This window comes from Gadus morhua, chromosome 8, assembly GCF_902167405.1.
Source record: "Gadus morhua chromosome 8, gadMor3.0, whole genome shotgun sequence".
NCBI classification, from domain to species: domain Eukaryota; kingdom Metazoa; phylum Chordata; class Actinopteri; order Gadiformes; family Gadidae; genus Gadus; species Gadus morhua.
Window position 1 is genome coordinate 6,466,941 of NC_044055.1, and position 14,188 is coordinate 6,481,128.

Here is a 14,188-nt window from a genome sequence, read left to right on the forward strand (position 1 = left end):
CAATGGACGTCTGTGCACGAGATTACCCGAGATTTCAGAGCAGTGATAAGATAAGCCTCACCTTATTGTCCGCAGCTGCATCGTGCCCTTTCTTCCCCTCTGTCTTCCCGCTGAGATCACCTGTTTATTCACAGCAGATAATGACAGCAGATAATGTGGCGCTGTGGACGGCGAAGGGGGCGATCCTTGGCCTGATCTCTGATGAGATGCCGTGTCGATGACGCATTAGTTACCATCCGTCAAGTCTGGGGTTTCTTAAACGGATCGGTTTCATAAGGCGTAACGTTGCTGCATGAATAAAAAAGTATTGGAGGTTTAACTGATTGCCGCTCTTCCTGTTTAAGCGCCTTATTCAAGAAGGACTGGTTCACTATCGACCCTAAATTGGGAGCGTGCGCGTGGGCACAGTGTACGGCTATTATCTCATCCTGACAGATGACCTATGGTTTCTTAAATTTCCTCTTTATATTTAATATTTTCGCTGGCAACTTAAATAAATAAAGTTAAAAAAAAAGCGATGAACAATCCTCAAATATGAAACCATCAAGGGTGGTTTACATTGAGGCTGTTCTCCTCATAAAAGCTGCCGGGGCAATTTAGAGAATCCTAGAACCCCCCCCCCCCTCCCAAAAAAGATTGCATAAAAATTGGCGGAGGATATTCCTACCGTGGCATTTAATTTCAACTTTAAAATGAAAAGTCTCGCAAAAGCCCATTGATGCAATGAGGCCTTTCGACCACAGTGATTGCAAATTACTTTAAGGAGATTGGTTCCTGCCATGGCACTGTGGGGCAAGTGGTTTGCTTAGTGGCAAGAACAACACAATGAGGAGAACAAGTATTATGCTCTCCATGCAGCCCCCCTGAAATATGTGCGTGTCTGTGTGTTGGTGCGTGCGTCTGTGTGTGTGTGTGTGCGTGTGTGTGTGTGTCTATCTCACACAATTGGGTTTGTTTTGCCTCTTTTGTCATGTTTTATGCAGTATTTTCAGACCAGTGATCGCATCATTCAGCTTATCCCCATCACTGCCCTGTTTTTGGATGTTGAATGAATTAAGTTGTGTGCGTGTGTGTGTGTCTGCGTGTGTGTGTGCGTGTGTGTGTGCGTGTGTGTGTGTGTCATTGCCTGTGTGTGTGTGAGTGCTTTTAGATATATGTAGTGTGATTGGACTGGAAAGGTTTAGACACAACCACCCCCTCTCTTTGGTTTTGTGGGTGCTACCCATTAGGGCAGTCCCTCATTGTATACGTCTGCGTAACCACGGTTTGTTCCATGACAGAAGTGTCTCGCAGACTAACAAGGGAACGTTTGTTTCAGGGGGAGGAGTCTGAGGGGCTGGAAGCTGTGTCATGGAAAAGGTGAAGTGGAGAGGAGGAATTGAGAGATGAGAGAAGAGAAAGGAGGAGAGGAGGAGAGAGGGGGAATGGAGCAATGAGAGGAGAGATGAGAGAAGTGAAGAGGAGAGAACAGAAGGAGAGAGGAGGCATAGAGAGACGAGGAATGGAGAGATGAGAGAAGGGAATAGGAGAGAAGAGGAGGGGAGAGGAGGAATGAAGGGTTGAGAGATGTGAAGAGAGGAGGAATTGAAATGGAGAAGTAGAGAAAAGTGAGGAGGAATAAAGAGGGTGAAGGGGAGAGGAGAGAGGAGAGGAGGGATGGGGAGGGTGAAGGGGAGAGGAGAGATGAGCGGGGCACAGAAGAAAACCAAAGGTGACAGCTGAGAATGGAAGCACAAAGTTCCCATATATTATTAGCAGTGTTGACATGGCATCGTATGTTTCCATAGCAATAGGTGGAATGTTCTTTAAATCTCCCAACACTTTTCCCAAAGGGCCCCTGGAAACTGAAAATAGGCTTGTCTTGTATGTTGTCATACATTACAAATATGCTGTCTTGGTAACCAGAGGGCCCAAACGCTACAAAATATTCTGTGCAAGTTGGGTTTTAAATCCAAGTAGCTAACACCAGAAAAGATACATTAATTTGCGTTTAAAGGACTATAGTTCACAGGGAAATAAAAATCTGCAGCGCTCGAAAAAATTTACTTTATTCCTCCGCTTTGAATCTTCCCCCATGTTGGGTTGGATTGTAACTTTCCGTGCGTCTTGATCCGCCAAAATAAATGGTGCATGCATTAGAGCCAACACGTGTAATCAGCACAAATTATAATATGTGGAATTCAGCATTTTTCAACTGTGTAACAACAACGGCGTACAAAGCAACATCCTAGATACACACTGCCGTGCATAATTGGCTGCGAAACGGGGGAAGCTTTGCCGGGGAAGCTCGTCTGAGACACGAGATCTGAGATGGCAGATTCGCTGTTTAAACAGATTGCAAATCCTCCCCGGAGCTTCCAGCGCCGCTGTGTTCAGCGCGAACTGACGGGCAGTAAACACAAGGAGAGGGAGGGAGGGAGGGAGAGAGGGAGAGAGGGCGAGAGGGAGGGAGAGAGAGAGAGAGAAAGAGAGATTTCCGACCTGATGAGTTGAGCTTGTGAAATACCTAGCATACAGCGAATCATCACCTGTGCGAACGTTTTTTTTTTTTGTTTTATTAACAAAATAGGTTTATGGAGGAAGCCGTAATTTTTACCAAAGTTCAAGAAAGGAAGCCGGTGAATATGTGTGTTTGTTTAAACATGGGAGTAGAATACTGACACTTGAAACCATTTTCAACAAAATACTTAGGCCTAACGTTACTATTCAAATATCACATGGGGCGTCTCCGTTATGCGGGTGTGTGGAATATACATACTGAATTTAATAAAACCTCAGTGTGTGCAGTGATAAACAAAGTATGAGGGCAGTATCTTGCTAAAAGGAGGACGAGAAGATACTTTAATTAAAGTTCAAAGCAGCAATCTAAGAGTTTTCTAAAGAGCCCTGAAGTCTAGAGAATTTAAACATCACATTGTTTCGATCTTCTCTCATAGTTTCTAATATAAAAAATATATTATACATCTAATCCCTAAACCTCTCAATACGCAATAATTTGATTTGTACACCTTCGAGGACTTAAAAAGTGCTTCACACAAGTCAGCATTAAAGGACTATAACGGTCTGATAGTTAAACCATCGTAAACGTCTCCCATGGTATCACTAAAACATCCGTAAGCGATATAACATTTCAAATCCGCTGGCTGATGGCTGAATGCACTCTGTCCAAGTGCCTTTGACCACGAATGCTAACACTACCAGTGAATCACCTCTGTCTTTTGGAATCAACGCACGTCGGTCAGAACAGAGCTGGAGTGAAGTCTTATCACAAAGACCTTAGAAGTGCTACTGCTGTTGTTTACTGTTGCTGTTTGCTATTTTTTACGTGGCATTTAGTGTGAGCTAAATTTAGCGTTGAGCTCAGTGCAACCAGATGTTTTAGTGAAGCCAGGAGAGACGGTTCCAATTTACGATTCAATCACCCAGACAGGTATCTTCGGCGGCAGTCCGGCAGCTCCAGCGAGGGGAGCTCGGCGGCAGTCCGGCAGCTCAGGTCCCGGAGTACAATTATATTATATAGATATAGAGCTCCAGGAGTCCACAAACGGCAACAATCCCTTCTCCTCCATGCTGTGGTTCAGTCCGACAGCTCATTGGTAGATGGGCAGCAGCTCATTTGCATTAAAGCTACAGACACCAGAAACAGCGGGGAATCGTGGTAGGTGAGATTTTTTTTTCCTAGAACCTATCCAGCAAACAGCTTCAAAAACATGTTTTCTGGAACTCAAATACTTTGTTTACTTGTTGGGAAAACACCATAATATGTCTCCTATAAGTGGACTTAGGATGGTGTACTTTTCAACAAGGAATCAATCAGGTTGAGGACTTACAGCGAGAACAGCATAAAAACAACCCTTTTAAACGGTGCTGGACAAGTGCAATAGGCTGAACTTTTAAGAAATGGATGGCTTTAGCTCATCATCAACATGCCAGCTATATCGAGCAGTCCTTTAACTAAGCTCCATTGTGAGAGCCAATGACCATAAAAGGTCACTTCTACACCAATGTTTTAGTTTTTTTTGTCATGAACACACTTGAACACACACACAGTACACACACATTCCAATATGCCTGGTTTTAAGCAGACAGTCCCTAGGCATCATTTTTAAACTCTTACATACCCAATTCATCTCTCAAGTCACACAGTGTGCTTCTGTGAACCATATTGACTCATAAAAGTACCACATTGTAAACATCATCTGGAAACCCGCGTTATAACCAAAGCACTAATAATACCTACACAGTCTTTTCATAGTCCTGTGCTGACTTCAGCTCAGGTTCATTCTTGTTCACATATTTTCATGCAGAAGGTATGGCTTTTTGTTTTTTTCAACATTCAATAAGTCCTATCGTGTTGCCCGGGCATGTGATCCTGAACGACGATTCTGACATCCGAGTCCTGTGCTAGCGACCAAATAAAAACGCAACAACTCCCCCCCCCCCTACACCATCTCCATGGCGATACGGTCGGGCGTCATCTGTCCCGTCTTCACGGAGATCCACAAGTCCTCCGTGTCCCCCCTGTTTTGCTTTTTCTTCTTCTTTGTGTCCGACCTCGCGGTCACGGCCCCCTTGTCCCTTCGGCGGCAGCAGCAGCAGCAGCCACTGCCGCCCCAGCAGTAGTGACAGCAGACCCCCAGCGAGGTGAGCAGGACCAGCAGGGGGAGGGCCAGCAGGACGGCCAGGCACACCGTGTTGTACACCCCTTGGTTGTGTTTGTCCGCAGCAAAGTTCCACAGCTGGTTGAAAAAGTCCAGCACGCTGCCCTTTTCATCCGCCATCTTTGTTTTTTATTGTTTTTGTTTGTACCTCCCAGGATGGTCGTCTTTGATAAAGCCTGGCTGGAACTCCAACAGCTTCGGTTTATAAAAAAAATGGCGAACACGTACTCTGGTGACTTGTGCAACGTAACATTGGTAGCCACGATACATAAATATCGTGTCTCAAATCTGCAGTATCGTATCCGGGAAAGGTGGCGGTGAATATCTTCTCGGGCTCAGAAGCCGTTTCGGGTTTTGGTTAAGGTTTGGTTTCAAGAATAAAGACCTTGAACCTTTCCTGGTGCTTCTGACCCTTTGGGTTGGCGTGAAGCAATCATAGTTTCATACGAGTCTGAGATGGAAATATTTGAAATCCCAACAAACGGTGCCTATTGCTTCGACTCAATCCGAGTTTGTCGGTGATCCCTGCATCCCTGCGGTTCCTCCTCTGGTGGTGACCCCTGGTGTTGACCTCTGGTTTTGACCTCTGGTGGTGACCTCTGGTGTTCCTCCTCTGGTCACGGTCTCCTCGTTTTCTGGCCCCCCCACTCCTCTCGCTCCCATTCAATTCGGCCTGCTGGAAGGAGCACACCGCCGGGAAGGATGTCGGAATGTTCCTGTGGATGTAAACACACAATAGAAAGGTGACCTTTGAACTCACACACACATTCCATCACCAATCGACAGCATTCCATCTGCAGGCTAATGTGCTACGTAGAAGGAGTAGAAGTATGCAGAATATGTGTGCAATGACACCACATTTATAAACGCACAGATATATATATAACAAAAGTGGACATCTCCAGAGCTTGAAATGTCTTTATACAGTTACATTAACCTCTACAATCGTCCTTCCGTGATGTGTGCCTGCCTATTGTAAAATCCTTAGAGGGAGATTGAGAGAGCAGAACGTTGAGAGAGCAATAGTGAATGTCAGAGAGAGAGAGAGAGAAAGGGGAGAGAGATGAAGAAGAATTGAAACAGAGCGATAGCAAATCTTTCTAAGAGCCCCTCTGAGAATGGCCTCCATATATAGAGAGAGAGAGAGAGAGAGAGAGAGAGAGAGAGAGAGAGAGAGAGAGAGAGAGAGAGAGAGAGAGAGAGAGAGAGAGAGAGAGAGAGAGAGAGAGGCTGTCAGGACCTCATCTGAATATAGCTAGCTAATGGTTCCCAATGGGACACTTTGATGGACAGGACCTGGTCAAGTTTTTTATAAGTGGCTGATCGTTTCATTTTCAGCTCCCCATGTATGAAAACTCTTAACTTGCAATTTCTTTGAAGAATCCTTGACTTACGTTTCACTTTGAAGATGACATGTATAATGAAGAGAAAGCAAAACGATATCATCATGCATTAGTTCTCTTTAGTGACAGACCAATGTTGTCTCATAACATGTGATTTAGATGCAGGAGAAGAAGATATGCCATTATGAATATTGATACAAAAATCATCCATTCCGTTAACCTCCATTGCGAGCAAGCCTGATGCACGTGCAAGTAGAATGCAAAGATATGTGTTGCGGTAACATGGCTTGTTTTATGGCTGTGAGAATACATGTGAGATCAGTGAGGTGTGACTTCCTGCCCAGGGGTCATGTCCCCCTGCTCATTTGACTGACAGGAAACCCCTTGTGTTGCTACACATGGGACACATCGTCATGCATAAGCCTTCAGAAGTAAACATACATGCAGCTTGAAAACAATAGAAAATACAAATATGTTCTTATTTTAAGTCAGTTTGGATAAAAGCGTCTGCTCAATGCCCTACATTTAAATGTAAGTGTTGTACAATGCAGGCCTATTCTTTTCTGTTTTCAATGTTTCAACATTGTACTGGAACACAGCTTAGTGGTCATGGGGTGCGGTTCTTTGTGAGCACTGCTTCATGGGGTTTAGCTGGTCAGCTCGAAAAGCCCGAGTCATGCCCACAGTTCGTCTGTATTTGTTGAGTAATGTAATAAAGGCTATTGTGTCATATCACAAGAACAATATATCCTTGGTGTGATTGGTTCATGGGGAAAAAGTGGGTTATTATTCGCAATGCTCTGGCCGTGGCCACATTGTCCTTCTCCCCACCGTGGTCCCAGCGAACAGCACCGCCACATAGAATGCAAACAGACGAGTGACCGGCTCACAATAGAGATGAGACAGCACGACAGATGAATCATTTTAACATGGGAGGGCTGAATTTGTCACAGTGTTATTGGAACAACTGTGTCACAAATAATGACCGTCATCTTCAAAAATATCAGGGCTTCGCCACAACACCTCTCAAATTAGGTCATTATCTCAACTATACAATGATTATCTGAATATGATACAAACTACTATCTTCACAATACACAGGCTCTTAAAGGTTTTTCATTCAGTCTGGTGTTTACACCTGTGATGCTGCCTTCAACAATGCGTTAAAAACCCGAGCTAACATTATGATACTTTATATTTATGTATGTGTCTTATAGTCAAAACTTGGCTTCTATTCTGGGCAGTGTTTGGCGTGTTAGTGCGAGATAGAAGGATTGCTGAGTCAATTCTCTCTCCACTCTCTCTCTTTCCATCTCAATCTGTCTCTGTCTCTCTCTCTTTCTCTCTCTCTCTCTCTCTCTCTCTCTCTCTCTCTCTCTCTCTCTCTCTCTCTCTCTCTCTCCCTGTCTCTCTCTCGTCACAGAGTACATTTATATTATAAAGCAAAGACACCAGTGGGACGTATCCATGCTGTAACTGCTGATGTGCACTAAATAAAAAAACGAAATTATAATGGCACTGCCTTTTCATTAGGGAAAGTTGGATAAGTAGGTCCGCACTCAACAACACATTAATGTATTTCCACAGTGCATTTGTGGACCCAAGTCAACCGATTGAACTGTAGTGCTTTTAAGCCGAGGAAAAAAGGTCAAATTGGGAAGAATTCCCTTCACCCGCACACACACAAAGACAATTTATTCTGCAGTGGGAACATCAACTCGATGAGTTACTTTCTCATGACGTTGAGTGGCCATGGATCCCAGTGTACACAGGAAAAGGGACATTTCTTGGACTCACAAAGCCAGGATGGGGTGGGGAGAAATATTATGAGTGCACTATGTTAGCCCACGCTGGGTCTGTTCTGAATGGGAACATATGCGACCTGGAAGACATTGAAGGCTAAGAGACAGATCTGTGACAGAAGGCGAGCAGAAATCTTTAATGTCCTGCCTCAAGCACACCATCGACCCCGAGATCCCCCTCTCTGAGGTTTCTGGGACATGTTACAGTCACTGATAGAAATTGATTGATTGATTTTATGTTTTTCTTCTGGTTTTTCCCTGGGTTATCAGCAAGTTCTTATATGCCGGGAGACTTTGTTTTCACGTGTTATCGTGCTCTACTTTCCATTGATAACTGGGAAGAAATGCACTGTGTTTTGTAGTTCAGGCTGACACACATACCGAGCTTGTTGTACTTTTTGTAAACACATTTTGTAAGAGTTACGGGTCAGGGGTGGACTGTACACATTTCTGCTGTACTCAGCACTACTATAGTGAGTCATAACTGACCATGGGTCAATTTATCAGTTGCATAAAAAATAAGTTTCCATTTCAACAGGATATAGCTGATACGGCAAGAAGAAGCAAAATCCAGTTTAAAATAATCTTAAATAGTAATTTAACCGTTAAAATGCCTGTGAATTAATCAACTTTTCCTCCACTTTTCGATGGAACCCCCCTTGTTTCCAATCATATGTAGCTCTACTCTATGTTACCATTTCAGATAAAGCGCCATTTTCATAGTTCCAGAGCAGCTCAACAATTAACAACCACAACAACAAAACATTGCCTCCCTAACAAAGATGGCCTGGAGGCTGTGAAAAGAGAAAGTATTTAGTTTCAGGTTAAAGCGAGCACCTTACCCTGAGGCATGTTCAAAGCAGCACGCCAGCTCCGCCACTTGTCGTACGCGCTCAGCTCTTCCCCGCTTTCTGACATCGGTCTTCTGTCATGTGTTTCCTTATTTGCTACTTCCCTCTTCAGTCGGTCATACATCAACACAACTCCTCACTCTTTGTTCCTCTTCTGTTCCTCTGACCTTGTTTCAAAACCTCTTTCTCTCTCCCTCTATCTATTAGTCACCCCCTCCTCCCTCTCTTCACCCTTTCCCTCCCCCTCTCTTTCCCCCTCCCTCTCTCTCCTCCCTCCCTATCTCTCTTTCTAACTTCCCCTTTCTCTTTCTCTCTTTTCCCCCCTCCCTCTTTCCCCGCTCCCTCTCTCCCTCTCTTCATTCCCCCCTCCCTCCTGCTCTCTCTTTCCCTCTCTCTCTCTCTCTCTCTCTCTCTCTCTCTCGCTCTCTCGCTCTCTCTCTCTCTCTCTCTCTCTCTCTCTCTCTCTCTCTCTCTCTCTCTCTCTCTCTCTCTCTCTCTCGCTCTCTCGCTCTCTCTCTCTCTCTCTCTCTCTCTCTCCCCGCTCTCTCGTTCTGTGCCCGAGTCACTGCACCCTGCCCACCCCTGTGTAAGAATGGGCCCTCTGTCTGTGCTTGCGCACTCCTGCGTGACGCACACTCACTCCACATTCTTGCGGTTACCTTGCGTGCACAACCACTGATGGTGTCAGGCCCGAGGTGAGAGAGGGAAAGAGACTGTAAGATGTTATAATGATCTTTAGATCCAAATCTTACGGACACTTCCTGGTATACATTGATGCAATCTCATTTAAAATGTCCCAATTGTCGATTTAGCAATTGTGTTGTAACTGTGTGACACTTCATGAAACATTGTGACTCTACTAATAATTTAGGAGTTTTCATGTGTATGTGTGGGTGTACTTGCGTGCCTGTGCCTATGCGTGTGTGCTTTTTTACGTGTGTATGTGTGTGTGTGTATGTGTACTTGCATGCCTGTGCGGGTGTGCTTGTGTACGTGTGTGTGTGTGTGTGTGTGTGTGTGTGTGTTTGTGTATGTGAGTGTGTGTGTTTGTTTATGTGGGAGTCATATAGCTCCAGAGTCTACAATTAGATATTTGAGGAAGAAGGGTCATATGAACCACAAAATTAGCACACACAGACAGAAATTTCTGTATGTGCATAAACTATGGGAAAAGAATTGACCTCAATTAGCCTGCAGATATTTTTCCTCATATACGGGTATGGTATTCGTTCAATGTGCATACACATAATAAGTGAATGGCAATATTAACTATTTAAAATGTCAGCAAATGCAAATGTCATGCACCTTCAAGCTAACTTGTGTTCTGGCTTGTGCACGGGTTGTAAAACTTTTAAACATGTGTTATTAACTCTTGCAGATAATTATTTGAAAATATCTGGTCAAATCAAGTGGAATAGATGTTTTAGCAAAATTCTCCACAGTGCCATACTCATATCTAAATACGGGAACACAGAGATGATGAAACATCTGATCTTCTCAAACATCTCCTAACTGACTAACGACACTGCACATTGGCTGTCATTTATAATCACTGCAAAGAAACTTTCTATCAAGATAAATGAGACAAGCTTTACCAAGTATGAAGGTGTATTTGAAACTCACAAACACACAACCCTCTACACACACTCACACACACAGAAACACAACAAGCACGTACGCATGTATACACAAACCACACACACACACACACGCACGCACAAATACAAACAGATGAATTTCCCCTGCGCCTCATTTGTTTTGTTTAGAGGAATCGTATTCTCACTTTACTAACTTGGTTTTAAGAAGGCCACATTGAGTTCTCACACTGGCTCATTTACCAGGAGGTGGGGAGGTGGAGTGCAGGGTCTTTAAGTGACTAGCGCTGTTATGTATGGCCTTGCAGAAAGACTGTGCCGTGCAGAAAGGCATTACATAGAATCATGTAATGACTGTAACTGGCTAGGGCTGGAAACTTGGCGGTCACGCTCCTCCCTCGCTCACTCTATCAAACATACACACAAAGAGAAATGCACACACACACAAGCACACACACACACATGCGCAGACATATGCACCCACACAAACATACACATGCACAGACACTTGCACAAGCACGCACATGCACACACGCACACGCATACGCACACACACACACACACACACACACACACACACACACACACACACACACACACACACACACACACACACACACACACACACACACACACATAAACTCTTGCTCTCTCTGTTCTTTGTATGTGTGTGAGTGTGTCCATCGGTTTTCACTGTGCGGGGCCCAGACATATTACACAAATGAGTCACAAGTTAGGTTTCCTCTGAGGTACTGCTTATATTCAAGTCTATTTCTGGCCACTTGTCAGCTTTCCAAAATAGCAACCACTTAATTCACTTTTCATTAGCACTCACACTCATAAACTCTATGAAAGTGCACCACAGTGCAGTCTGTGAGAGTACATGCAGTGTGTGTGTGTGTGTGTGTGTGTGTGTGTGTGTGTGTGTGTGTGTGTGTGCGTGTGTGTGACAATGTTTTGCCTAGTGGGCCAATGAATGTATATGTTTGTGTCTGTTTGTGTGCGTGTTTGATCGAGGGAGAAAGCGAATGGGATTGAGAAATGCATAATTCGTCTATATAAGGTTCTTCTCTCTTAAAAAAACCCCACAGAAAATAATTGTCAACAGCCGTTGTAAACAGAGAGTTCTTAGAAGTGGAGCTTGCAGTATGTGTAACATGTATAACTAAGTTACTGTTTTTTTTTCCCTTGTTAAAAGGTAATTAATTATTATTCTTTCATAATCAGCACTGAATACATTAAATTATGGGCCATGTTGACTTACAGGGAAAGAAAAAGGAATTCCCCCCAATCCAATGCTCACGTCAATATCTCTGGGATTTTCTATATTTGTCTTGGCTTTTTAGGTGTTTCCACGTAGCGAACGGGGCCAGAAGGCCTTGTGGGAAACAATGCTTATGTTCACGTAAAATGCCCACTGTGGTACAGTGCCCTGGGAAACAGACGATAAAGAAATGAAGTTGTGCAACACACTGCACTGTTTTTTATCCTGGTTAAAAGAGGACATACAATGCAAGTTGCTCAACATTTGTCGTTGGTTTAAGAACAAGACAACAAACGTGTGCCTGTTTAAAAGTTCCAAAATAATGTAGCTATGTCTCACTTCTTTATCAGAAACAGTGTGTATGTACAGTATTTAGCCATTTAGCTTGTAAATCTAGATCTTTTCGGATATACATTAAATACAATAGATGCACACATCGATGAACATTTGGCCTTAATTATTTTCACAATTAGTAAGACCGACTTCTTGAGGAACTTGGAATGAGGCGGCAAGGGTCTGAGGCTGCAGTGAAGAGGATGTATTCACTGGCCAGACGTGTGGGGTTAGTCAAAAAACCCACAGCAGGCACAAAGATGAAGGAAAATAGGAATGAAAACTGAAACCAGACATTGGTGATGACACAGGAAGACCGATGGCAACACTAGTAGTTCTATCAGGCATTACGACAACACACGCACAAGAGCACCACACAGGCTTATCATTTTAGGTTCAAGCAGCACTAATACAATCAGGGGTTAACTCAATTCTGCCACCTGTCTTTAAGAGTAGAAACAGGATCAAATAAACATAATGAGTGCTACAAATCCTTCCGTACATATACTTCTCTACACAGGCTTATGCCACTCTCAGCACTGCAGCCCTTTATTCAACCTCAGAGGCCTTTGAGCAACAACAACAGCAACAACCATAGAACTACAAAAATGCCTCAGGAAAATCGAGCCATTTGCTGTACATCAACCCCCCCCCCCTCCCTCCTCCCCCATTCCCTCGCCCAATTAGGCGCTGGTATGGCCATCACAGAGAATAGAGGCTTCTAGTATGATGGGAGATGCCTGCGTCTCCTCCCTCTCCATTCATGCCCATGCCAGGGCTGATTAGGCTCCTGAGTGCCGCGAGATGCACACGGGATGCTGGTGCCTACATGGGAGAACCTGGTGGGGGAGGGGATAGCATGGCTCCTCCTCTCATCGTTCAGGCACCGCCAGCCCACCAGCGCTTTGTTCAACAGCTGGGGGAGGCGGGGGGAGACGAGGGGAGATGGGGGGGGGGGGGGGGCTGGGGGGAGTGTTGGGAAATGACGAGGGGAGGGATATGGAGTGCACGCGATGAGGGCTTGAGACAGTGATGGAGATGTACATGAGTAGGAAGGGAGGGAGAGAGAGAGAGAGAGAGAGAGAGAGAGAGAGAGAGAGAGAGAGAGAGAGAGGGAGAGGGAGAGGGAGAGAGAGAGAGAGAGAGAGAGAGAGAGAGAGAGAGAGAGAGAGAGAGAGAGAGAGAGGGAGGGAGGGAGAGAGGGGTTGAGAAAGCAGATGGCACATTTGATGTCTTCTGTCGTTGGTTCGTTTGAACATTTCAAATCGGTTTCTCAGTTTGGATCAGTTAAGAATTGCATTTCCTGCAGAACAATGCCCTGAGTTCTGCAGTGCAAAATGGCTCCAAAGTACTGCGATAAGTACTGGAAGTCGATTAGAATAAATGAATAGTGAGTGTTGCTTCCAGTGATGTTTCCATCTCTGTGTTGGAGCTTTCCCCAAGGGGCCATTCTTTTTCTCACTAATGTATTAATGAACTAATATAGCTAAACACTTTTCGGTTATTTTCCGGCTGTTTGGATAGATACTGGTGATACTGTGCTCCATTTGTGTTTGTGATCAGTGAGACCTCTGGCATCATGTTTGTACAGTACCTTCTGTACCACTATATCTAAAGGGAAGTACGTTGACTACAGTTCCCCTTTGGATAAGCCCTTGGTAGCAGCCTAACCAACCAAAAACCTTTAGGACCGTCTCTGAAGATTATTAAAATACAGGTTATACATAGATGTACTCCTCAGGGAACAGAAGCCTGACTTTTATGAGGTGTAGTTAACTATACTGAGGAGTGTATTTGGCATTGGGTTTAATTTGTGTAAGGGAGTTGTTTTTCCTTTTCATTAATCAAGACAGGAAAATAATTTTCATGACAGAAAGAAGAACTGCTTGCTAAAATACTAACGTCAGCGCTAAGATCACCGCTAACGTCACCGCTAATGTCACAGCTAACGTCAGGGCTAACATCAGCGCTAACTTAAACGATAGCGTCACCGCTACATGAATGTCGCAAAAAGTAGTCCAATTCGGCAGGAAATACCGCCCAATCTGGCAACACTGCCAGCACGTCCTCTGTGCTCTAGCTTCAGCGTAAAAAAACAACTGAAAACGAAGCCGATATGGAACTATGGACTGATTCTGAAAAAGTGGTTTGATTTGTTAAATGGTTAGAATGATGGTTAACGTTGAAAATGTACCAAGTTACGATGCCTGAAGTAGTTGAAGTGTCAGAAAAGGCGCAGAAGGCAGGCGTCAGATTTTTTTTACATTGTAAAAGAAAAAGCAGTAAAAGCTTAATGCCTTAGAAAGTTGAAAGAGTTGAAAAAACACAGAGATAGCCAT

The 14,188-nt window shown here is 44.2% G+C and overlaps 1 protein-coding gene across 1 annotated transcript; it reads right to left on the reverse strand.

Annotated features, from left to right (window-relative positions):
- Positions 1–3,678: 3,678 nt before the first annotated feature.
- On the reverse strand, positions 3,679–8,859 carry kiaa0040 (KIAA0040 ortholog). The gene is made up of 2 exons (XM_030363109.1): positions 8,649–8,859; positions 3,679–5,377 (listed from the first exon to the last, which is right to left on the reverse strand). Exon 2 carries the CDS (start codon positions 4,779–4,781, stop codon positions 4,443–4,445), a length of 339 nt encoding a protein of 112 aa, XP_030218969.1. The 5' UTR covers positions 4,782–5,377; positions 8,649–8,859; the 3' UTR covers positions 3,679–4,442.
- Positions 8,860–14,188: the final 5,329 nt, after the last annotated feature.